Source organism: Nycticebus coucang, chromosome 3, assembly GCF_027406575.1.
Source record: "Nycticebus coucang isolate mNycCou1 chromosome 3, mNycCou1.pri, whole genome shotgun sequence".
NCBI lineage: Eukaryota > Metazoa > Chordata > Mammalia > Primates > Lorisidae > Nycticebus > Nycticebus coucang.
Genome location: NC_069782.1, coordinates 152,825,706 through 152,852,546, shown reverse-complemented (window position 1 = coordinate 152,852,546; position 26,841 = coordinate 152,825,706). Strand labels below are relative to the sequence as shown.

At 48.9% G+C, this 26,841-nt stretch overlaps 1 protein-coding gene across 2 annotated transcripts in view; it reads right to left on the bottom strand.

Moving 5' to 3' along the window:
• Positions 1-26,841, bottom strand: part of LHPP (phospholysine phosphohistidine inorganic pyrophosphate phosphatase) — a 127,297-nt gene that overhangs the window by 89,550 nt on the left and 10,906 nt on the right. For both annotated transcript variants that reach the window (XM_053584156.1, XM_053584155.1), the window contains exons 2-5: positions 19,943-20,130; positions 16,386-16,539; positions 9,227-9,290; positions 8,306-8,398 (exon numbers count right to left, since the gene is read on the bottom strand). In XM_053584156.1, the coding sequence (XP_053440131.1) occupies positions 8,306-8,398; positions 9,227-9,290; positions 16,386-16,539; positions 19,943-20,130 (499 nt within the window). The remainder of the gene's footprint in view (positions 1-8,305; positions 8,399-9,226; positions 9,291-16,385; positions 16,540-19,942; positions 20,131-26,841) is intronic.

Genomic DNA, 26,841 nt, shown 5'->3' with positions numbered 1-26,841 from the left:
ATTAAGGTTTCAAAGACCAGAGATAGGATTATCCCAATTTTGCCTGAAAAACGTATACATAGACATAAAAAACTTTTAAAAGATTCAGCATGATTTGTGTTATTCTAGGCTAGTGGAATAATGAACAGTTTTTCTTGTTCTTTTTTGAATTTTGCCTATTTCCTTTAATGAGTTACTTCTCAATCAGATTAAAAAAACAAATTTCTGTTTTGAAGAAAAGAAAATAAAATCTACTAAAAATGGCTCCAGGAGAGAACACGTTTTAAAGAAAACTAAGCTACAGAGTTTCATGAGCACTTTGGTCAAGGCATGTGACAAAGACAACTTCAGAGTAGAAAGTTCCTCAAACTCACATCAGTTTTGGACCCACTACTGCAAGGCTGGGGGCCAGGTGTCTGGGGCAAGAGCTTCCAATTCAAACCAGGGCTGCAGGTGTCCCAACCTACCCTGGGCCCTCCCTCTCTCAAGGCTGGAAGCAGGTACAATCCCAGCAAGCCACTTCCCCATAGAAGTACCAGTTCCCAGTAGGATCACAGGACAAAGTATTCACAGCTGGTGGGCAGGACACCAGCGGGAGGTGGGGAGGGGACAGGCCCTCATTGGAAACACCTGAGGAGGAGGGCGGCCATGGTGGAAATGATTGGCCCTGAGAGGCCCACACACAGTCCTCCCCACCAGGGCTGCAGACTATCTCCAAAGCCCCATAGGCCCGTAGTCAGGACTGATGCCCAGAAAACCAGGGAACAAAATGGTGGGGCACAGTCCACTTTCACAGCCAGCCCTCCTTGGTAAGCCTATAAACCTCAGCTCCACTTTCACAGGCCACCTGGAAGGCATGAGCTCATGGAAATCACCTTGTCTAACTTTGTTTTCTGTAGTTTGTATTCTGCCAACAATACGTATTTTAATATTTTTTGAAACAATTAATATTATACTACTAAATATGCCTTTCAGACTTCATTTATGGGACCTAAGAAACTGATAGGCCACAGGCCGTCCTTGAGATGTGGTACAGCAAAGAGCACTGTGGGGGACTGGAGGGTGAGGGTGTGGGTCCAGCTTCACGCCTCATCAGCAGTGACCTCAGGCTCAATGCAAGACTTTTCCATGACTGTCCCCCCTTTTTTTTTTTGTAGAGACAGAGTCTCACATACCACCCTCAGGTAGAGTGCCGTGGCATCACACAGCTCACAGCAAACTCTAACTCTTGGGCTTACGTGATTCTCTTGCCTCAGGCTTCCGAGCAGCTGGGACTACAGGCACCTGCCACAACGCCCGGCTATTTTTTTGTTGCAATTTGGCCGGGGCTGGGTTTGAACCCGCCACCCTCGGCATATGGGGCCGGCGCCCTACTCACTGAGCCACAGGCGCCGCCCGACTGTCCCCTTAATGTGGTGGCTCTCCCCAGGGGACATTTGGCAAATACCTAGGACATTTTTGGTTTCACAACTTGGGAAGTGAGTGGGTGGAGACCAGGAATGCTGCTGAACAGGCTGCAATGCACAGGACAGACCCCTAACACAGGAAGATCAGAGTGCCAAGGTTGAGAAATGCTGTCTTAACTTCAGGATGTCCACCAAGCACTTGGAGTAAGGATTTCATGACACTACAGGGGTGTGCCTGGCACACAGGGGACTCGGGATAATTCGAGGGCCCATCCTCTCCAGGCCTGGGGCTCCTCACTCACCTGTGAAATGGGCCCCTCCAGCCCCAGGTCCTTTGATAACTAACTGAGCATCTGGTTGGAACTGTCCCTATTTCCATTAAACCTGCACAATTTGCAGTCGATAGAAATTCCTAGGATTATGAGAGGCTGCTAAAACCGTCACATCATTTGGTCTTTCTCATGAAGCTATAAAACCACCTCTTGATTCAGAAGCTTAAAACATGAGAATTAGGTATTTCTAGAAGTAACCTTTAAGGTATGTTATTGTTTGCCTTATTACTGAATCCTAGAAGGGTCCTGGTTACCTCTAAGAGGTTTGAATTTCCAATTTATTAGAGTAATACCAGCAATCTGTTATTTCTAGGCTATTGAGGAAAGGTTAAAATGAAAATTGGATTTGGAGAGCTATATCCATTCTGGGTGCCAAACACTCCTCAGTAGCAAGAAGCCAGTCGGGGTCTCAGGAAGAAGCAGTTATCAAGGGAAATGGCTGGTGATAACTTTATTGATCAAAGCAGCTTGAGAAATTTAAGGCTCACCATAGCCTGACACCCCAGAAGCAAGATAGCTTCTCACAGGCATTTTTCATTAAAAATAAAGAAGCAGGAACAGGGAATTATTGCCCTGTGCATAGGACACAGTTCATTTGAAATGGACTTATTTTGAAATACTGCTTTAAAATGTCTACACATCCTGAGACTCAAATAACATTAATGAACGTTTTAAGAAAATGGCATGCAATTGCCACTCACCTGCCAAAGGGAAAGACAGAAAAGTCATTTCAGGGTGGAAGAGAGAACAGCAGTGTGGGAGGTAAATAAGATAGGGCTTTGCCACATGTGCTGGAGGCCAGCACAGAAAACAAGTCCAAGGGCACAGTGCTCGGCAGGGCCAGCCAGCAGCAGGCTCAAGCAGACACAGTGACCCACCAGGAATTCCCAGAACTCAGTCTCTCCCACACCCCTCTACCCTGCCTCTGAAAATGAGAAAGGAAGATTAACCAGGGCCCCTGAGGGCTCTAGGATGGGGAGCAGCAGGGGAGTTTCTCATTCAGAATGTGAAAGATGCTGACTGTGAAAATAACCGAAAAATGCAGAAAAGAAGAAACAGGCAGGGGACTCACTGGATGTTGAACTATTCAGATAGAACCAACAACGCCACCCGCATACTGAGTTCCTTCTGGGCTTATTTTCTAGACAGGTGGTAGGTATTTTTGCTTTTGGTTTTGGATGGGGTAAAGGGTTGTCTGAGATGGTTCTGAGCACACTGCTTGTATAATTTTAAAGACTGATTTTTAGGCCGGAGCAGTGGCTCACATGTAATCCCAGCACTCTGGAGGCTGAGGCAGATGTATTGCTTGAGCTCAGGAGTTTGAGACCAGCCTGAGTAAAAGCCAGACCCTGTCTCTACTAAAAATAGAAAAACTAGCTTGGTGTTGTGGAGGGTATCTGTAGTCCCAGCTACTCAGGAGGCTGAGGCTAGAGGATCTCTTGATCACAAGAGTTTGAGGTTGCTGTGGGCTGTATAATGCCAAGACACTCAACCCCCAGGGCAACAGAGTGAGACTCTGTCTCAAAAAAAAAACAAAGCAAAACTGATTTTTAAACTCAGATTGTGACATTAGCCTTTCTCCCTTTCCATAACAAACTATCCTACGATTTTGTCACTCTTAAATTCATCCTATGAGTGGGATATAAATATATATAATTGCTTATAGATATATTTTTATTTTATTTTATTTATTATTATTATTGTTTGAGACAGAGTCTTGCTTATTAATCCTCGGTAGAGTGCCGTGGCGTCACAGCTTACAGCAACCTCCAAATCCTTGGGCTTAGGCGATTCTCTTGCCTCAGCCTCCCGAGTAGCTGGGATTACAGGCTACTGTGACGCCCGGCTACTTTTTTGTTGCAGTTTGGCCGGGGCTGAGTTTGAACCCACCACCCTCGGTATATGGGGCTGGCACCCTACCCACTGAACCACAGGTGCTGCCCACTTGCTTATATTTTTAAAACAGAAAGATAAGCCATAATATTTGTAAAAATAGCTACCTACAAGAGACGGGTAGAAACAGAATAAAAAGAAAAGGACAGAAGTTAGGCTCTTTAAATAGGTCTTGCTTTGTGGTTTTTGCTTTGGGACCGTATAAATACCTTACATAACTACAAAACAAACTGAAATGTTGAAAAACCAATTCCCTAAAACTTAAAAGTAAAATGAATTCAAAGAGGATCCAGTTGGGGAAATACCAGCCCCAAAAGGAATTATTCCTAGTAGCTTTAAGATACTATATTTTAGTCCTAAATCTCTAGAGAAATATGCCGTAATAGAAAAAAGAAATCTCGGGCGGCACCTGTGGCTCAGTTGGTAAGGTGCCGGCCCCATATACTGAGGGTGGCGGGTTCAAACCCGGCCCCGGCTGAACTGCAACCAAAAAATAGCCGGGCGTTGTGGCAGGCGCCTGTAGTCCCAGCTACTTGGGAGGCTGAGGCAAGAGAATCGCTTAAGCCCAGGAGTTGGAGGTTGCTGTGAGTGTGTGAGGCCACGGCACTCTACTGAGGGCCATAAAGTGAGACTCTGTCTCTACAAAAAAATAAAAATAAATAAAAAAGAAATCTCAGCTGATACCAATAATCAGTTTTATCATGTTCATTAATTAGTAATTACATTACTGAGTATCAGCGCAAGACACTTGCATGACTGTGTTGGTGAGGGTGGTGGCGATGGAACCTGTGTTGTCTGGCTTTTTTCATAGCATAATGTTCCGGAAATTCAAGCCTCTTTCTGTGTACCATGGGCCAAAGCAAATGAGTATGCCGGTATTCTTGGGATTGATAATGTTGGTTTGGTATTCTTGAGAACCAGGATTTTTGACATAGAAAAAGGAAACATAGTTGATATAAGATTGGGAAGATTAAGTAAAAACTCAAGGCCTGGCTCGGCACCTGTGGCTCAAGCGGCTAAGGCGCCAGCCACATACACCTGAGCTGGCGGGTTTGAATCCAGGCCGGACCTGCCAGACAACGAGAGCTGCAACCAAAAAATACCCAGGCGTTGTGGCAGGCGCCTGTAGTCCCAGCTACTTGGGAGGCAGAGGCAGAAGAACCGTGTGAGCCCAAGAGTTGGAGGTTGCTGTGAGCTGTGATGCCACGGCACTCTACCCAGGGTGACAGCTTAAGGCTCTGCCTCAAACAAACAAACAAAAAAGACTCAAGGCCCGAATCTCAATCAGAAATTTCAGTATAAACTCAGGATGTGTTTCATGTTTAAAATATACCTATGTATTTTTCTAAGCCTTATTAACTAAAAAGTGATGACCAAACCAGTAGCAATGGGAACCATTACCATCTTGATTATAGTTTCTAGATACTATTTTCCACTAAAAGTTAAGCATGACTCCTGAGAAGAAGGGTGGGCTCCAGAGCTAGGGCAGGAAGTCCACAAGGCAGATCCAGAACATTCTGTCATAGCAGGGTGTAAAGAACCTCTTAGGGACCAGGGGGTCAGGTCCAAAGGACTCAAACACTAGCTTGAGGAAGGTCCCATGATCAAGATGAAATAATCTGAATATCAATAAGATAACTCCAGTGGATTGAAGCCCATCAAATGTGTTTAAATCAACTGGTTTATAATGATATGTGAATTTTTATTTTTATTTTGAGACAGACTGTCACTTGGTCACCCTCTGCAGGGTGCCACAGCATCATAGCTCACAGCAACCTCAAACTCTTGGGCTCAAGCTATCCTCCTGCCTCAGTCTCCTGAGTAGCTGGGACTACAGGCACCCACTACAATGCCCAGCTATTTTTAGAGACGGGTCTTGCTCTGGCTCAGGCTGGTCTTGAACTCCTGAGCTCAAGCAATCCACCCACTTCAGCCTCCCAGCACGCTAGGATTACAGGCACAAGTCACCTAGTTCAGCTGATTTGTGAATTTTTACATCTTATTTGTCACCTTAGGAGGATACTAGAGAATCAACTCATCATCTTGAATACAAATAAATAAAGAGAAAGAAACTGGCATTCATCTGTCATTTCCAATATGAATCTCAGGGTAACAAGTAGTTGATGAGGGGAAGTTTTCCCATGTAGAAGTAATCTCGAGACTAAATGAAGGAGGAATGACAGAATTCACATATCACAGTTTTACAATCCCAGTGAATCCATCGTGTTAGGCCCTGATTATGAATAGCTGTTAGCACCACAAAAGAAGACAACCAGGCATTCTGCGCCTTCTGATGGAGCAACACAACATCACCTACAAAGTAATCTTGTCAAAAAATTGACCCTAGGCTGGGTGCAACAGCTCATGCCTATAATCCTAATGCTTTGTGACACTAAGGTGGGAGAACTGCTTGACCCCAGGAGTTTGAGACCAGCCTGAGCAAGAGCAATATCCCCATCTCTACAAAATATAGAAAAATTAGCCAGGTGTGGTGGTACACACTTGTAGTCCCAGCTACCTGAGAGGCTGAGCCAGGAAGATTGCTTGAGCCCAGGAGTTTGAGGTTGTAGTGAGCTATCTAGAGTGAGGCCACATCATTAGGTTTAGTGAAAGAAGCCAAGCAAAGAAAGACAAACCTTTTGTGTTCCCCCTAATGTGTGAGAGTTAACACACAGTATTATTATAAGAACAACTGATCTCATTGGAGACAGAGATGGTTACCAGAGGCTGGGAAGAGTAGTGGGGAGCAGGGATAAAATGGGGATGGTTAAAGGCACAAGCATATCGTTAGATAAGTGAACAATATTTGCTAGCACAACAAACTGACTATAATTAACTGAAGTTAGGGTATACTTTAAAATAACTAAAAGAGTAGAATTAGAATGTTCCAACACAAAGAAAGATAAATGCCTAAGGTGATGGGTAGCCCCATTCCCCCAATCTGATTAATTCACATTGTATGTCTATATTAAAACATCATATGTACCCTATAAAGATATATAACTATTGAGTACCTTAATAATTAAAAATAAAAAAAATTCCCAGTGCATGCTAAAATAGGAGTAATGATCAAAAAGAGGTGATTGATACAATATCAGAGTACTTTCCTCCAAGATACTTATCAAAAGGGACAAAGAGTAACTTTACAGTGGAGAATCCTGGCAGATACCTGCTCAGCTGGTGACCAGAGTTAATATCACCAGGGATGGGACAAAATAATACCATGTGCCTCCCAACAGGGGACGTCATGCACCAGGGGGGACACACATCTTTTCTGTGACTTTCCTGCCAAAAATGCACAACCTAAATTAAAGCATGAGTGAGTACTGTTCAAAAACGCCACGTCATGAAAGACAAAGACAGACCGAGGAAGCATCCCGGGGTAAAGAAGACAAGGGACATGGCTGCTAAATGCAGTGTGTCCCCAAAAAGCCATCAGCCATAATGATGTCTGAACAAGGCGTCTGGTTTAGCTAGCAGCCTGGTTCCACTGTGGACTTCCCAATTTTACAGTTACAATGTAAGTGCCAGCATCTGGGAAACTGGGTGAAGGGCACAGAGGAAAGAAAATTCTTTGAACTACTTTTGCAACTTTTTTAGGAGGGAATTACTAAATTTTTGTAAAGACAGGGTCTTGCTCTATTGCCCAGGTTGGTCTCAAGCGTCTGACCTCAAGCCCTCCTGCTTTAGCCTTACAAAACTTAAAAACGATTTTTAAAGCAGTTACTGGTTAAACACTGAAGCTGAGTGCTGAGTGCCCTGGGGCGCCATGTGCTGCCTTCTCTGCTTGCACAGATATTTCAAACGCTCCATGATGGATGGTTACAAAGAGAGGTGTACGAAACCACCACATGCAAAACACAGACCCTGTTTGATCATCTGTAAAAGAACATTTCTGAGATAGCCAGGAAAATTTAAATATGAGTTGGTATTAATAATACTAAAAAATTACTGTTGGCTTGGCACCTGTGGCTCAGCGGCTAGGGCACCAGCCACATATACCTGGGCTGGCGGGTTCAGGTCCAGGTTTGCCAAAACAACAATGACAACTCCAAAAAAAAAAAAAAAATAGCCAGGCATGTGGCAGGTGCCTGTAGTCCCAGCTACTTGGGAGGTTGAGGCTTAAGCCCAAGAGTTTGAGGTTACTGTGAGCTGAGATGCCCCACACTCTACCAAGGGCAACATAGTAAGACTCTGTCGCAAAAAAAAAAAAAAAAAAAAAAAAAATTACTATTGATTTTTTAAGGTATTTTTTTAAAGTCTATTGTGCTAAAATACACATTTTATAAAATTTATCACTGGAACCATTTTAACATGTTAAATTCTCTGGCATTAAGTATATTCACAATGTTGTACAACAGTCACTACTATCTAGTTCCAGAATGTTTTTATCACCCCCAAATGAGACATCATACCTATGAAGCAAAATGTCACTTAGAAAAAGCCACAGGCGGGGCGGCACCTGTGGCTCAAGGAGGAGGGTGCTGGTCCCATGTGCTGGAGGTGGCGGGTTCAAACCCAGCCCCGGCCAAAAACCAAAACCAAAATAAAACAAAACAAAACAAAGAAAAAGCCACAGGCATTTGTTTCTCACTCTTATACCGAAACCAGTTTAACAGGCTAAAAGCACCCAGTGGACCTTGCTCGGCAGCCCCTACTCTGCCCCCATGCGTATCTCGCAAAGTGCTGACCTACCTGGTGGGCTTCCACCCCAATGGCTCGCAGGGCAGCATTGAAAAACTCAGGAGAAGGTTTCCCCACCACTTCAGCTTCAACACCACAGGCATACTGGGAAAAGAGAGGACATGGTGTGGGTCTGGGATCCAGGAACAGGTGTGTTCCCAACTGAGGACTTTCCCAAATGTGACCCAAGGGCAGGGGCCTTGGAGAGGCCGGGTGCTATGGCCTAAGAAACACATCTCATAGGCAAGGACCTCAAAACTCCACAACAGGCTGCCTGGGATGCTTGGAGCGCCCCCCCTCCCAGTCATAAGGTCAAGAGTTGGCAGAGCCACAAGGCCTCCCGAGGACCAGACCAGTGCTCGTCCGTCCACTCGGCTGCATTTCCATTCTCTTGCCCCTTCTCCCTCTTCTTCCCTGCCCACTCGGGCCCCACCCCACCCTGAGTGCAGGCAGACAGGAGCACCACAGTTGTGAGGATGGAATGTGACTTGAGGCTGACCTGTGGCAGAAGATCTGGGCAGCTGCTGGGACCTGAGTCAGAGTGCAGGGACTGTGGGGAGCTCCATCTGGGGGTCTGGCCACAGATGGCCTTGGAAAAGAGTCCAATTAGGACATATTGAGCTTGAGGTGCTTTGGATACCTCAAGGAGAAGGCCGGGTGATCCGCACAGAACAGAAGCCATGAGTCCCAGAGAAGAGTGGCAGAGCACACTGGGAGAGCTGACAGTGCTGACAGTGGGCAGTGAGGGCTGTGCCACCAGAGGAGAGGGAGGTGGCAGAGTGACGAGGACACTGAGGAGAGCCCTGAAGAGGAGCCCCCCATGAAGCACAAAGGGCCCTTCATGTGATAAGCGCTCCCTCTTCTCCAGAAAGCCTGGAAACATCCCAACGCCCTGAGACCCAAGAGGACTTGGGACAGAAGTGGGGCAGGTACCTCAAGCGCCTTCATGTAGGCACCAACATCCAGCATCAGGCCAGAGGTCTCCTTATAATAGCGTCTAGAAAAAAGCAGAAGGGAAGACAGGGAGCTGAGCTCAGGGGCCTAGTCCTGCTGTCTCCAGAGAGCCAAGCCAGGACTGAGGGGCAGTCCAGAGGCCTTGCTGAGAATGACCGATGGGGCCAGCTCAGTGGCATGCACACACAGTGGCCAGCAGCTTCAGAGACGCCATGGCTTGGTCAGTCTGAACAGGCCCCCACTGCCAGCCTCAGGGGGACGCCAGTGCAATGATTAACAGGGCATCCCAGGGGCAGATGGTTCCAGTTGCTAACACAGAGAAAGACAAGTGACTTGTGTTCTGGGAAGGAACAGCAGGTCCACAGAACATGTGGCAGACCCCTAATTGCTAATAATTAACCCTTGATTGCTGCCTGAAGAAGAGGGCTTCATTAGTTCCACAGCACCCTGCCCCATCCCTATTAGGTAGCTGGGGGTCAAGTGTGGTGCCAGGCTTCTTGGGCGCCAGATGCTTTTGTGAGAAAACAGCTATTTCTCCCCCATCTTGTGGAGGTCAGCACAGGCTCAGCTCACAGAAGCATTCCTTTCTCATGACAGTCTCTTGTTCTTGTGAGTGTCCAATGCCTGGACTTCCCCACGCTTATGTCACGCCGAGCCTCAAGGCACCCGCAGTCAGACACATGGGGACCAAGCCCAGTTCTCTCCAAGCAAAATCATCTGATTGCAAGGGAGAAAAGGGAGTTTAGGGTGGCGCGTGTTAGGGCGCTGGGCCCATATACAGAGGGTGGCAGGTTCGTACCCGGCCCCGGCCAAACTGCAACAAAACATAGCCGGGCGTTGTGGCAGGATCCTGTAGTCCCAGTCGGGAGGCTGAGGCAAGAGAATCACCTAAGCCCAGGAGTTGGAGGTTGCTGTGAGCTGTGACGCGACAGCACTCTACTGAGGGCGACAAAGTGAGACTCTGTCTCTAAAAAAAAAAAAGAAAGAAAGAAAGAAAAGAAAAAAGAAAAGGGATTTTAACCGGTACCACCCTAAAGACAGGATTCACTAAAGCCCAAGAACAAAAACGGAGAGTTGGCTCTCAGAATCACTGAAATGCACTGCCATCCATCACGTCAGTTTTCCTTTTCCTCGTGCCATGCCCTTCAGATCCGGGGGACACTGGAAAAGCACAAAGGCAGAGAACCCAGGGGAAGAACAGAGGAGCATGCCGGCTTCAGCATTCACATCCTCTCTCTCCCTTCTTACTACTTTGGGTGGCTTGAACCTTGTGGGTCTCAGTTTCCTGATCTGTAAAATGGGCAAAATGAATAACAAACCAGACCCGCCTGGTGAGTTCTTGAGAAGCTTGAACAAAGTAACACAACCAAAGCTCCTAAAATGATGCCTTGCATGCAGAAACTGCTTAAAAAAGATTAATAACTGTTCATCCAGGCTGAGATATAGGCAATAAAACAAGAGCCGGTGGAAGAAAAAATAAATACAGACCTTTCCACCTTTGGTGGGGGCTCAGATTCTGTGTCCCCATCCGAAGTGTCAGAACTGAGCTCCTGGGAGCCGCCCCAGGGCCATGCCCTCCCTCTAGCTCTGCCACTCCTGAGGACCCTGCCTATCCTTTCCATTCCTCCTCATGCCTTGAAGCTGTAGGAGCCCCACTGCCCATCCAACTGCTCGGGGGGATCAGCCACTCACTCCACCGCATGTCCTACCGCCCCTCAGCAGCCTCTGGGCGGGACATAGGCTGGGCTGTGGGGCTTTGGCCAAACCTAGGCCTTGCCAAGTGTTTCCCGCCACTCCCCCCTTCTGGGGCCTTTGGAGTCTGGAGTGTATTTGTTGAAGGAGTAGACATCTCCTATGGTGACAGGACTAGACGGTCTCTGAATGAACCCCAGGCCTGTCCCCAAGCCTCTGAGCTCTGTGCTGTAGGGGCAGGCCACAGGGCACAGGCCATCTGGGACACTGCCCATGCTCACAAATTCCAAAGCACAGGCTTAGAGACCCCCAATTTCATGTCTTACATCCAGAATCTAGACCTATATTTTGCATTTATATACCCTCAAAAACATATTTCCTTCTTTTTCCCATTTCAACAAAAAACTCATTTGGTACCGTGATTTCCTCGGCCAGATCTAGAGTTTTATGGAAATATGAGTGAAGTGCAACAAAGTTTGGCCAAGAGGGAGAGGGAGACACCAGGTCCTGTGCTCTGCAAAGGTTGGCGTGAATTTGGTCCCCCATGGACGTTGACAGACACAGCTGCTCCATGGGCCCTTTGCAGGATTTGGGGATACTCTAGGCCCAGGCTGCTCCCCAGGGACTCAGAGTCTAATGGGGTGACTGCAAGCATATACAGGTGACAATAACAGACACCTGTGCTCTGCAGCACGCTGCTTGAGTAGGGTGGGGGACACGCTGGGGACAGGGAGACAGGAGAGGTGTCCCATAGGAGGAAATATAAAGCTGGGACCTGAAGGGTAAGGAGGTTACCCAGCTACAAGGGGAATGGGAGCCTCCAGGCCCAGGGAATCTCTCAGAACCACCTGGAGCTTCCTGCTGAGGACCACAGTGGGCCACACCCCTCTAGGCAAGGCCTCCCACAGGCCTTCAGAGGCTACGACCCTCATTTCCTGGGGCCTGCTGTGCAAGGGGCAGAAGGAAGGCACCAGGGGGCCAGGGAGGGCCCCAAGGACGTGCGCTGTAGCCCAGGATGGAGGACAGATGAAGGAAGAATTTCCCAGCCTAGGAAATGCTTACCCAGAAACAAAAGAAAAACTTAATAAAACAAAACCACTCTGTTCCAACAGGTATGGATCTGTTTGGAGCTGAGGATTCTGGGGGCTTCTGGACCCAGACTCCTGACCCTCAGCTGCCCTGAGAGGACTCAGAGCAAGTGCCTCTCATTGGAAAATCCTCCCAAGGAGACCACAGGCCCCTCTTCTGCTGGCCTTCTGTTCCCCAGAGTCTCTTCTAAAATGAAAGAAACCTGGACTGTCTTACATTTATATTTAGTCCTGAATGGAAGGAAAAAAACTGAATGTGCAACTTAAAATACACAATTAAAACCTTGTCTTTGCTGTGCTAATCTTTAGAGTCCAAAGACAACACTGACTTCCAGAAATCAAACTTAGAAACTTTAGTCTTTCTTTCTTTAACTGAACCTGAGCTTGTTTCTATAGCATCCAGAATTTTTCTTTTTTTCTTACTCATTCAGGAAAACAAAAAGGCATCTTGATGCCAACTGTCAGCTGGAAACATTGTTTGAGATAAATAAACACAACTACAAGCCCTGGTTTCTCTTCAGATTGTAAATGCAAGCACTTAATTTTTTTAAAAATAAAGGCCCAGGTTATTTCTAGGGGTTTGATGTATTTCTCTCTTTTGTTACTGGTGTAACACAACCACTGGAGCCCTGGTTAGCATCTGACCAGTCCAGCCACAAAGAGGAAACTGCGAATGCTGGAAAGAAAGGGAAAGGCCCGGGAGGAGCAGACAGACCCGATTTTATGCTTTATTCTTCTGCCGTTTCCGATTATTCGGCACAGCTTCCCTTCAAAATGACCACTTGACCTTTCCCAGAAGAGCCATTAACCTTCCATAGTCTGTCACGTAAACAGCTTAATTTTCTGAGGGCGGCATGACAGAAGAAATTACAAAGGCAATTCCCACTCTTGGGTCCAAACAGATGCCAAATGTAAATCACTCTATTTACACGAGGACATTCTGCCCTGGCGTCTCTGCCTGCCACTCCAGCCTCATAGGCTGGCACCGCTCAGCCTGCACCCTGTTCTGGGGGAAGACAAACCATCACCAGCGGCAACCTCCAGCCGATGACAGTAGGGTGACAGCAGCTCTTCACAGGTTCTTGGGCTGTTTGGGAAGCTGTAATCTACCCCAAAAGCTGTCAGTTCCTTTCTCTGGTTTCTAAACACACAGAACCCCCATCAGCTAGAGACCCCACTAATCTTTTCTTTTTAAACAAACCCTTGCCTAACCATTGAACTTGCGGCAGGGTTACAAAGCTGGAAGCAACTAATTCCATTTTTTAAATTTTTCAACAACATTCTCTCTTTTTTGAGACAGAAGTCTCACCATGTTGCCCTCGGTAGAGTGCCGTGGCGTCACTGCTCACAGCAACCTCTAACTCTTGGGCTTAAGCGATTCTCTTGCCTTACCTCCCAAGTAGCTGGGGCTTACAGGCACCTGCCACAATGCTCAGCTATTTTTTTGTTGTAGTTGCCATTGTTGTTTAGCAGGCTCAGGCAAGATTCAAACCCACCAGCCCTGGTGTATGTGGCCAGCGCTCTAACCACTGTACTACAGGTGCCGAGCCTCAGCAACATTCTTACATTGACTATTACCTATAATCGGAACAGCACAAGATAAGTGCTCAAACATCATTTTGGATGTTTCTACAAAAGTGTTTCTTGGATGAGATTAACATTTAAATCAGTGGACTATAAGTCCACACTGTGGGTGGGCCTCCTCCAAGCAGTTGAAGGTTTTCAAAGAACAAAGTCTGATCTTCCCTAAGCAAGAAGAAGTCCACAGCAGAAAGCCTTGGGTTTCAACGGCAGCTCTTCCCGAGTCTGCAGTCTGCCTGCCCCACCCTGCAGCTTTTGGACTTACCAAGTCTCGACAATCTCTCTATCTCTCTCTCTTTCTCTCCCTCTCTCTCTCTTTCTCTCTCTCCCCATCCCGTAGGTTCTTGTTTCTCTGGAAAACCCTAAGGACATATTTTATTTGTTTCATAAATATACTAGAAATTTTAGTTCCTAAAAAAGTACATACTCTCCTTTCTTTCTTAAAACATCTTTTACTTGCCTTTTTGATAGAGGCATAGCATGAAGAACTATTTCTGTACTATGAGAAAACAAATGGCATGTGGTAAATGGCAGCTGATTCTGAAACTTGGAGTAGGGACTGGTGGGGTCTGTGGTGACCTGTAACTAAGGAGACAGTAGCTCCCACTGAGGTGCTGTGTATGCGAGGAAGGCAGGGCAATATTGTCAAACGTTCTGATTCCTTAAGAGAATCCAAAAAATCTGGGTATTTTATGTGAAATCTCCTAATTTTAAAACACAGGCTGAAAAAATAAGACTTGAATGAGTTAATCATGTGTACTAGAATGTTGCTTAGTGGTGACAAGCCCAGGCCCTGGGGCCATCCGAGCCACATGGCATTCCTGGTCCTGCCAGCACTCACCGGCTGGGGGACAACAGCTTACTTATGTCCCAGAGTTTCCACACCCCCACTTGAAAAACGGTAATGACCCTGCCTACAGCTCACAAGCTTGGGGTCACAATTAAACAAAATGGAGTATATAAAGTGCTTAGCAATGCCCAGTGGATAAATCAAAAGTCCTTCCTGTGTCTGTTCAATCAGCTGGCCCCATTCAGCAAACAGAGGCAGTCATCAAAAGCAGGAAAATACTTCCTGAGCAATGGCGTCAGAATTCCTGCATTGCATAAGAAACTGAGAGAGGGACTCCACAGTGTCCTTGCAACTTTAAGAGCCTGTAATTCTAAAATTCTAGTGCTGCTTCTGTGGATGACAGAATCAGTCTGCATAACTTTCAGGAAAGCAACTTGGCAATTTGCATCAAGAACCTCAAAATGCTCACTCTAGAAGTGTCTCAGAGGACGTCACCTGAAATGAACAAAGATGCTCATTACAGCTTTCTATGGCAGAAAATCAGAAACCTCCCAAATGTCCACCAATAGAGATCGGATTTAAACAATTACAGGACACCCACACTGCGGGATAACTGTGCCACAGAGATATGCACTGATCGCACGGGAAGCCATTCACAAATAGTGTTTGGTGAACAATAAAAAACAGGCAACAAGACAAGGTCAAGTTTATTACTGATGCTGTGAATACATCCACCTGTAATGATCTATTTGCACAGGAAACCATTTGGAAGGACATATACCAAAATGTTGACAGTTGTGCAGTACTTGTGTAGCACTGAAAATACTTTTTTTTTTTTTTTGCTCATTTGTATTTTCGAATGTATTTGTCAATGAGCATATGATATCTGGTGGTTAAGAAAAGATGTTAAGGAAAATAACCAACACTATTTCTTTAAAGCAGGCGTCCTCAAACTTTTTAAACAGGGGGCTAGTTCACTGTCCCTCAGACCACTGGAGGGCCAGACTATAGTTTAAAAAAAAAAAATTATGAACAAATTCCTATGCACACTGTACGTATCTTATTTTGAAGTAAAAAACCAAAACGGGAACAAATACAATCACACCGCCTCAAGTGGCCCGCGGGCTGCAGTTTGAGGACCCCTGCTTTAAAGAAAAGGATGAGGCACGTGTTAGAGGCCCAGATGAAACTGTTGGTCGCACAAGCACCACTTTCCAGAGCCTGCGTTCTGCAGCCACAGATGTGTAGCACCCAGACCAGAGGCCCTCAAGCCTAATTTTCACTACTTGCGTGTCCCTTGGGACCATTCTTCAACATCCTGTGCTGTATCTTGTGCAAACTCACCTTCTCCTTCTTTGCTCCAAACTTGAGATAATCAACCCTTGGCCTCTGAGACCTCCCATGGGGTCTCCATCTATAGTGACATCCCAGACCCATACTGGCTTCTAGCCCAAGGGCCACATGGAAGCTGGATTCTGACTTCCTAAAGAAATGATAAAAGAGGCTGGGCATGGTGGCTCATGCCTCTAATTGTAGCACTCGGGGAGGCAGAGGCAGGTGGATTGCCTGAGCTCGCAGATTTGAGACCAGCCTGAGCAAGAGTGAGACCCCCATCTCTGAAAATAGCCGGGTGTTGTGGTGGGCACCTCTAGTCCCAGCTACTTGGGAGGCTGAGACAAGAGAATCACTTGATCCCTAGACTCTGAGGTTGCTGTGAGCTGTGATGCCCCAGCACTCTACCAGGAGTGATAAAGTGAGACTCTGTCTCAAAAAAAAGAAAACAAACAAACAAAAAAAATCATTAAAGGAGAGGAGGGAAGAAACGAAGAGAAAAAACAAGAAAAAGAGACAGAGGGAGGCACCTGTGTCCCCTCCACACCCACTTCCTGCCATTCCTGGCCTCCTTCTCTCTTGATTCCCTAAGTCACAGAGAGTCACAAAGCACCAGACAGAGCCATAAGCAGCGACTCTCCTGGAATCCACTTACCCTTTTCCCAGGGATATGAGCACAGGATTTTCCAGTTCCATGAGCACCTGAAAGGCTTTGTTCATGTTTTGATAAGAAAAGCCTTCTCCGGCATCGGCGATTACAACACAGTTTGGGTTGGACGTGTCGATCTCATCAAATTCTGAGCGGACTCCTGGAAAGACAATGAGAGAGTGCGTAAACAAGCCCCGGCACGACATGGCCTACCTCCCAACTCCCACCAGGGACACTTTCCCTTCATCAAGTTTGCTCTTCCACTTTCTTTCCAATCCTCACAGCTGCCATGAGAAGTGGACAAGGAACAGGTACTATTCCCATTTTACAGATGAGGGGATTCCAGCTCCCCACAGTTAGAGAGCTTATCTGTGAAAGACGGACCAACTCCCAGGACCCTCTATCCCAACACCAGCCTTAGCCCCAGTTTAAGACTGCAGGCAGGAAACCCACAGCTTTGCAATGAGAAAGGAAATCTGCACAGAGGACACAGACTCTCCGCAGCAGGATGAAGTGAGGCTGCTTACGACCCTTGGAGGGTCGATACTGCTGGTCCCAAACTGTAAGAGCCATCAACATATTTCAGGTAAAACCTCCTTCATATGTCCTGAAAAAGAGGAGAACCCAACCCCACCAGCCTAGTTCTCTAGCTCCCTTAGGAAAGTCTCTGCTGCCTTCTCTTTCTTTGTCCCGTTCCCCCGTTTTAAATTAAAATAGGAAACGTGGCAAGGACAGAGTCTTTGGTTTTGTGTTATCAGTTCGTAGAAGGAACATTGCTCTCGTGCTCCTTAGTATTAGATGCCGACTTTCATGGATTAAAAAAAGGGAAGTAACCGTGATGAGATACCACTTCACGTCCACCAGAATGGGGAGAATTAAAAAGACTGGTAACACCAAGGGCTGGTGAGGATGCTGAACAGCTGTAACAGATAAAGACGGTGGAGAGCAGTAGAATTCCTCTGGAAAAACGTCTCACAGTGTTTTATAAAACTAAATATACATGACCCTATGAGCCACCAATCCCAGTCCGGGTATTTACCCAAAAGGCTTCTACAGGAATGTTCACAGCAGATTTATTCATAATAACCTGATATTGGAAACAACCCAGAGATGTTTCAACCTATGAATGAATGAATGAACCGTGGCATGTCCACTCAGTGGAGTACTACTCTGTAATAAAAATGAAAAAACCACTGATACATGCAACAGCAAGGGTGAGTCTCAACAACACTGTGTCGGGGGAAGACTACTGTGAAAGAAAGAGTTAATTCAGCCAGCCTGGGTTGCTCAAACCCTGCACATTCCAAAGGCCCATCTTCAGGACTGGCCTTCCACTCCTCCTGAGAGATAACCTCTGAGCCCTGGCAATATCCTGCTTGAGAAGTGGGGTTTTGAATGCCTGAGGCCTTAGGCCAAATGCATCAATTTGACCAGATAGTTCATGCTAACAGTGTGATTCATGGAAAACAGCTATTTTTGTATGCTTGCAGCCTTGGGCCACACTGTCTCAGTTTGAACTCTGGGGGAGGGGCTGGGGAACGAGTAGCTAAGGTCGGTTACACAGGAGCTGCCTGGCTACCTGACCTACGCTTAAGGACGCTTAATGAGACCCTGGACACGGAGGCTTCACTGAACTTCCCTGGTTCCTGTGTGTTGTCACAGCATTTCTGGGAGAATCAGGTATGGCTCAGTCCAAGTCCAGTACCAGGGACAACTGGAAACTCATACCTGGTTCCTCCTGGCCTCTGCTCCCTGCGTCTCCTCCCTGTGCTGAGTTTAACCCTACTCTGTCACTGTTATTAATTGTAACTGTAACAATCATGCTGAGTCCTGTGAGTCCTTCCTAGTGAGTCGCTGAGCCTGGGGGTGGTAGCACTGGGGGCTCCCAGCACAGTGATATACTGTTCATTCTACTTATATAAAAGTCCAGAATAGGCAAACTTATTTATAATGGAAAAAATCAAAGTAACAGTTGCTTTAAGGGTTTCCCAGTGGGCCTGACTAGGAAGGGCACCAGGGAATGATCAGTGATACTGACAGAGATCTGATGGGGGCCGGGCTCCACAGGTGTGTGCATTGGTCAAAACGTGGCAAAAGTACACTTGAGGTCTGTGCATTCCATTCCATGTAAATTTTACAACAACAGGAAAAACTATAAACAAATCTTAAACTCTAGTTAAGAACATGCTGAAGCATTTAGAGAAGTATACCGGTATCTGCAATTTACTTTGAAATATATGCAAAAAACAACAGGGATAGATGGATGAAGGGATGGATGGATACTGAGTGAAGAAAATCACAAAGTGTCATTGACAATTTAGGTGATGAGTATAAAAATATCCCAAGTAAAAATTCTTTGAGTTGTGCTGTATCCTTGGAAATTTTCAAAATAAAATGCTGGGGTGGGGTGGAATCCATCAACAATAACGTTGAAAAAAAATTCCAAGTCTGAAGACACAGGAACATTTGCTGAAAACACAGGTGCAGGATTATAGCGGAGGGAAGGCACCTACCTCCCCCTCCAGCCCTCCCAGGCTTTGCCATCTGCTTGTCTGACTCCCTGACTGATGCCGCCTTCCAGGCAAGTGCTGGCTTCCCTCTCCCGCCTGCTTCTTCTAGCCCACTCCCAGGTCTAGCAACCCTTTTCTGCGAGCTGGGGAGGAGAGAATTTCTTTCTTAAGTCCACTTTCTTTGAAGACCATGTTCTAAAGACATTGGCAGGAATCCTAGATTATAGAGAAAGGATTTTGAGAAACATGATTTCTAAAGACTGGGCATGTCGCCCTCAACTGGCGCCAGGGCTGTGAATTGAACACTTGGGCCTTCCAGAGAACGCCCCCCACCTCTTGTCCCGGGAAGGAAAAAAGCATGCTTGCCTCTACCCGGTGGTTTGTAAAAATAAAAATACCAAGTGCAGAGGAAGGAAGAAGGCTCAAGGGACTGACAGAGAGGTCAGTCCTGAATCCTGACACGCTGCTCAGGTCTCTCCTTTCTAAACATTCAGAAGGCACCAGATAATGCTCCTTCTGCTTTCTTCTCAAAAAAAACCTCCTCACTGAGGGTCAAAGGGGCTCTTTTCTTGCATTCAGACTAAAATCAGGATGCAAACCTTGTTCTCACATGTCATTTGCAAACTGCTCCAAAAAGCAGGGCTGGTTTTCACAAATATATAATTGGAGGCTACAGACTTGTGAAAGCCATGGACCTCCAGATTCTCATTCATATTCCCTCTCTCAAAAGGAGCTAGAACTCCCCCCCTTGACAATTCCCTGGCCCCTTGGTCCATACTAGATCAAGGAAAGCCAGCTTAGGGTTTTCCTCCTAGGAGCCATCTGGAACCTGCTTTATTAACCCTCTTGTGTGAGGCCAGGGGATGGATGGGACTGGATCCTAATTTGTCCCCAGTCCCTAGCAGGAAGTCCCATGAGGCTTCTGCTGCCAATGCCTCCCCCCCCCCCCCCATGAGCGCTGATAGCAGGAGATGTGTCCTTCCCAGCGGGTGACCCAGTCCCCTCCCCAAACCCTACCCTGGAGAAGGAGCTCTCCCAGCCCAGCAGGCCTACCTTCATGGATGAGCAGGTGTGGCCGCAGGCCTCGCTCCTTCAGCACCTGGCAGGTGGCCGGGGCTGGGGAGGTCACCTCATCCTCAGAGATGTCAAATCCTAGCTGCTGAAGCAGCCTCACTAGCTCTCCCCGGGATTTCTGTGACTCGTTGGTACAGAATCTCACCTTCAGGTGCGACCGCTTCAGTCTGTGGGGATGTGACACGAGGGAGTTGTCAGCACATGGACAGCCGGCATCTGGGGAAGAAGCTAGGAACGGATACTCCAGGGCAACCCGGAAGGCCCCAGAGCAGGCCAGGTCACAGTGAGTTCTGAGGGGCCCTAACTGACCCCAGGTGTGTTCATGCCAGCAGTTCTGAGCTGAAGAAGACCCCTCCTCAGGGGATCCCATGCTGTGATCCCACACCCTCCTTTCCATCCTCACTGGACTTGACAGACCTGAGAGCCCCAAACCTCCCCACCTGACCTTCTCTGTCTATGCCTCTCCTTCTACCTGGGAAGCATCTCCACCTCCTCCATTTGTGGCAATTGTATCCACCCTCCAAGAGCCACTCAGTGCCTCCCCTCTACCAACCATCCTTCTTGGCCTGCACCACTGGAGCTATTTCTCTGTCTCTCCCCGCAGTGTCCAATTTCCACTTTGCATCTGGACCCACATGTCCATGCTGCATTAACTCTGGATCCATATTTTCCAAAAACTGCAAAGCACAGGGACACAGCCTAGGTCTGTCACCTCATCGCTGTCCATGAAGAAAGGTCTGCCAAAGTCATCAGGGACATGAACTATTCCGGGATGAGCAGACGAGACACTGTGATATCCAAACGCAGCACAGAGGCGACATGGTCCTGCGATGTTACGGGTTGTCAGCAGCACCAAGTTTCTTCCCACCTGACCTTGGGGAGACCTGCCTCATCCCAGCTGCACTGTGGCAAGTGCTCGGAACACAAAACTACAAAGCAGATGCCCAAGCAGGCCCCAAGTGAAAGAGCGTTCCCCTTCTACAGATTACTACTGAGCACCTACTAAGTGCCTGGCTTGGGGAGGGCATGAATGCAGTCGTGAGCATGGCAAGGCCCCTGTCCTCCAGGCCGCAGTCAGACGGGTGATGAGAGGCAGGCACCAAACGGGAAACCCCACAAAGTCAGGGAAAGGAGAGGGGCACTAGCGGGGTGAAGAGACACAGGGCGACCACGTGGGGGAGGCTGGTGGGGGAGGCCTCCCTGGGGAAGTAGCTCTGGCTCTGAGACCCTCCAAGGGTCTTTCTTGTTCCGGTGGGCAAGAAAGGAGTGTGAAGACGGGCTGATTTCTACTTAGGAACTGTGTTCCCAGAGCTATCCCACGGAGGGGGACGGTCACAACCCAGTTTGGGGTCTTAGAGAGGACTTCCTGGAAGATCCAGGTCCACTGGAGACCTGCGGGCTGGACAAGGAGATGGCAGGAAGAACAGGCCTCCATTGCAGCGGGGCAGGCGTGTACAAGACTGGTCCTCTCGGGCAGAGAGAAGCAGCAGCTTGAGGAATATGGAAGGTGGGCTGGAAGAGAAGGCTGGCTAGCAGGACCAGGGCGAGGCAGGGGTGAGCCAGGCCCCCTGCCCCACTTTGAAGTACAGGGAGGACTCCAGATTTGGCCCTGTGTGGTGACAGCAACTAGGAAGGTGGCAGGTCTCAGGCCAATGTCCCCTCCTCCCACCATCCTGGGTGCCAATGCCCCTGCCCTGTCTGTGTCTCACAGTTTTTCTTTATGACACTAGCCAGTATCTCAAATCACCTGATGTATCCATTTGTTTATTGCTTTTCTCACCGGCCCATGTGCCACAAGTTCGGGGGTTGTCCCTTGAGGTCTGTTCAGTTCTCCACGGCATTGCCAGGGCTTCCCCCAGGGCTCAGTACACCAGGCCCTCGATTAAATGTTTGCTGGATGACTGACTAATGGAAAAGTCTAAACGACCTCATCTGCTACTTCCCCGAGGGTGTGCCTGAGCCTGCAGACCCCTTACAAGCCCCAACAGAAACAGACAGGCTTCAGTGGTAAAAACACGCCTTCCCATGTCGGGAAGAGCCTCTGGGCCTTCCCAGCCCTCCCAGCTGACAGGTGCAGTTCAGCAGATCCACTGACAAGGCACTGACAGTGAGGCTGACAATGTCTTCTTCAATAGCCCAGGTGATTCATTTCTTTCTTATTATTTGTCTTTCCTAATCAGAGGTTTATGCATTATCAATTATACTTAGTGCTTAATTGCCCTTCATAAAGATAGCTTTTTTATTTTTAAATTAGGCAGTTAATATATTGTAACTAATAGCATCACCTTGTACACTATGGCTAGATCTTCATTGATTGGTGCCTGGAAGGTGGGATTCACACCCCAGTTAATGGAGCAGTTGAGTGAAGAAGAGCAGGGGTCCCTGGGGACTAATTATTGCTAATGAATGATGATGTGACCTTCTCAGAACAGTGAACAATTGGTGTGACAGTGAGATGACAGTGCCTCACATCTGTTATTCCAAACACAACTTCAGATGAGAGTGAAAAATAAGTAAATCACAGAACTCACTTTGGTCTCATTTGAAATACCAGCAGACGTGCATCCAAAACATATACTTATAAAACCAAGAAAGAAAGAGTGGTGGGTGAGAGGCAGGCACCAAACGGGAAACCCCACAAAGTCAGGGAAAGGAGAGGGGCAACGCAGGACACTAGCGGGGTGAAGAGACACAGGGTGACCAGGTGGGGGAGGCTGGTGGGGGAGGCCTCCCTGGGGAAGTAGCTCTGGCTCTGAGACCCTCCAAGAGAGAAGGTTCCAGTCAGAGAAAATCTGACCCCGAAAAATCCAGTGGGAGACGGTTGGGCAAGTCCTTTGGGTTCTGCCCCGTTGGAGCCTCCAGACGAAGCCTGCGTTTCATGTGCCACCACAGATGCCCAGGACCGGTCCCAGATCATCTCTTTCTTATTTTAAATCATTGAAAAGAATAAAAGTATTCCACAATTATCATCAAAATGGTAAAATATTAATGCAACATTATATTTAGCCTTGCTCTGCGTGAGCACAGTGCCTTAGTCAGCACCATCTGATTCCGTCCTCAGACCCAAGGTGTTTGTTGTCCCTCACACACCTCCCCGGGGCCAGCTGCCTGGCTCACAGGTGTCCCTCACTAGGTATGTGTGGACAGAGTGAACGAGCCTGCAAGGCAGGAACCATCATCCCTGCTCCAGAGGTAGAAAACAGAGGCTCAGGGAGGCTGAGAACTACCCAAGGTCACACAACTCCCACCTTGGGTAAAGACACTATGCCTTGGCCAAGGGCCAGCAGCCCCAGAAACAGGCCTAGCTGGGCTCCTGGGCATCTTGCTGGAGGGCAAATGAATGAAGACTGCAGCTGGGAGGGCTGCATGTGCACCTGGGTGACAGAAAGTGTGAGGTGGGCTAACGACAACAGGGTGCAATGGCCAATGATACAGACGGAATTGCGTCCCCACAAATTCCCTAGCCCTCGATGTGACTGTATTAATCGAGGTAAATGAAGGGTGAAGCCCTGATATAATAGGATTAGTGCCCTCAGAAGGGACACCAGAGCTCACTCGCTCTCTCCCTCCTCCCCTTTCATGCCTGCACCATGAGGAGGTCATGTGAACACCTGGAAAGAAAGCTGCTTCCATGCCAGGGAGGGAGGCCTCCCCAGAACTCAGCCACACTGAGCCCTGCTCTCAGGCCCGCAGCCTCCAGAACTGTGGAAAACAAATGCCTCTTGTGGAAGCCCCAATGTGGGTCTTGTTATGGCAGCCCAAGCCCACTGGGACAGCCAAGAAACCAAATCCTAGCCTTCTCTCGGCAGGGCGAGGATCTGGGAGCCCCAGATCACTAGAATTCCAGGTCAGGAAGGCCCAAGTCTGCAAGGCTCCAGGACCCAGGCACACCTTGCAGAGAGCTGTCAAGAGCCCTGCCAAGAGGGATTTCAGCAGGGAGCAGGCCAGCTCCGAGGTGGACCGCCTGGATCCCCAGCACCAAGACCCCCAGGGAAAAGGGCTTCTGCAGGGCCCTGCTGCTGGACAGCCACTCTGAGACCACAGCCTGCCTCAGCATGTGGCCCCTGCCCCAGGAACCCTGAGAGTGGGGGTACACTCCCACTTCCGGGGCCCAACTAGATTTCTGCACTGACCTTCACCACCTCCCGGCAGGCCAGGACGAGCCTCTGAGTGACAACGTCGCCCGGTGCAATTACCGTGCACCAGATGAGCTGGTCCCTTACAAATCACCTCGGACTTTACACATCTGCTGGCTGTCGGCATCTGCCAGGAGCACTCACCCGAAAATAATGAAAACCCTCGCATTATTGTTCCATAGCAGGTAAAGTGTTAGGACAATTATTGGACATCCTGAGTGACCTTGGGATAGCTCAGCAGCCTACCCTCTGCAGCTCATCAAAGGCCTGGAAGCTGGAGAGGGCTACGGGCTTCCCTTGGAGGGGCTGGGAAGGGAGGCGGGCAGGAGGCAGGAGGCTGCCAGGCACTAGCACCATAAGACCCCCCAGCGGGGTCTCCCCTCCCCTCCAGGCAGTGGAATTTGTCACCTTTGCCTGGCCCAGACCAGAGGCCCTCTTATCCCCCTGAGCTTTGCATTCACCCTCCCCTACAGCCAAATCTTAGTCATCCTACAAGGGTTCACCTCCCTTCCAACCCAGGCAGAGCCCAAGCCCCACACTAGGTGTGCACAGCCCTCCCTGCTGCTCGCTCTGCTCACGACCACCTTCCTTCTGCCTCCTCCGCCAGCCCAGGGCTCTCAGAGGGTTGGGCTATGTTCTGTCAGCACCCTGCCTGGTGCCCAAGAGCAGCTGAGCTGAGGGTAGCACCTGGGGGCATTCTGGTGCATGACCAGCCACATCCCGAGTGACCAGAGCCCTGCTTTGTCAACATGGGTATCACCTTGGTGTCTTCTAGGTTGGGCTGTGGGGCTCTGGGTGGGCAGCACCCAGGCCCAGGGTCATGGATACAAGAGGGGCCCACCAGGTGCTCAGAGGGCTACAGGGAACTGCTGAGCAGGGCCACAGGGGACCCTGGAGCAGTGTCATCAAAGGGCTCCCGGTGGCGGTTCACTGGACATGCTGCCTGGTTCACAAAGTGAAGCTTGATTTTGGGAAACAGCAGCTCGGAGGCTCACAGGGGCCTGAGACAGGCAGAATATGACTGGCACTCTCCTGTGCTGCGTCCCCGGGATGCTCTCTAAATGTCTACCCAAAATGTATCTGGCACAATACCAGCATGGAGCAGGAGGATGCTCTGCTGAGAGAAGCACCTAAATGACCCGATTCCAGATTGGATGGGCTAGGGAAAGGGGAAGTGGAGGTGGGCAGGGAGGGGCATTCCCCCACCAGGGTCCAGACTCCCTGACCCTCAGCCTGGCCTTGCCTCTTGGGGCCACAACAGAGTTCAGCCAGTGTGGGATGAGGGTTCCTAATGCTGCTGAAACAGCCAGGGCAGGGACATCGTCCCAGGGGACACTCAGCATCTGGAGGTTGCTGTGAAGGAAAAGTAGGCAGCAGAGCCCGCCTGAGGCCACAGCAGAGACCGCCTGAGGCCACAGCAGCCCTGGAGGCGCCAAGAGATTCTCAATGAAAGTCCCGTCACTGTCTGGCTCAGATCTGCAGATGCTTCCCTTTCAGAAGGCAAAGGAGAATGAAGACACATTTGGAGAACTGAGACCTGCAAGGTGCTCATTTCCTGACAGAATCCAATTTTTAAAAATAGAAGGTTAAATGGGCACCCCAGGAGCAGAACAGAGTTATTTTTTTGGTAGAAAAATAGTCATTCACATACACCCAGGGACAGTCACACTGAAGTGGGATGGGCCGGGCCCAGCTCCTGTGTACCCTGAAGTGCTCCAGCCTGGACACAGTGGCAGGAGCAGCAACAGGAAGGCTTCTGTCCCCAGGGGAATAGGGGTCTGGCTTCCTAGCTGGGCATCGCACCTGCCCTTGACATCTGGGTTTCCACAGCCAAACTCTGGGGGTCTTTAAGCTCCAGCCATGAATGGAGTAATGGTGGCCTTCTGCCTCTCTGGGGCTGCCAGGCAGGAGCCAAGTAGACTCTGGGCAAGGAGCCCTGTCAGAATGGGTTATCACCACTAGCTCTAGCTGGGCCCACTGCCACGTCCTCCTCTTTCCTGCTGACCCACAGGCTGGGGACTGGCTGTCCCCTAACCATGGGGCTCTCCCTAATCTGTGCCAGATGCTATGTGGGCAGTGGTTCACATCCTTGTCGTCAGAGTCCAAAATCAGTACGGAGAAAAGAGACACAGTGACGCAGTGGCTGGCCCCTGGCGGGGCCTCTTAGTCCAGGCCAGCCTGCCAGTGACCTCAGGAGAATGGCGATGAGGTCAAGCAGACACAGGCAGGACCCCAGCCAGGGCCTTACAAAACATGCTGGACCTTCCCAGGCCTACACCCTCCTCACCCGCCCACAGAACACCCACGCAGGTGTTCCCTCTCTGATGTGCCGCAGCCACTGGGCCCAGATCACAGGGATACGCTGAGCTCACAGACGTAACAGAAATGAGTAAACACAGTCTAGGATCAAGGGCCCAGGAATCTGCAAGCCACAGGCGACCCTGGAGGTCATCCAACCTAAGTGGCTAATTTCACAGAAGGGGAGGCTGAGGCCCAGTGGAACGTGATGTGCCCTGGGGTATGCCACGGGGAATCTAGGTCCTTTCTGTCACTTCCCAGCCTGAAAGGCTCAGCCAGCAGCCAGTGGCTCCTGAGCATCTTGACAGCTTGTCCAGTGCCCTGCACTGCAGGAACAGAGGCCAGGTATTCCAAAGTAAGGTGGGAGCTTGGCTTAGGAAGCAGACACACGTCCTTCCTGTGTGACTGGAGCCTGCCACCTGCCCTCTCCAACCTCAGTTTCCT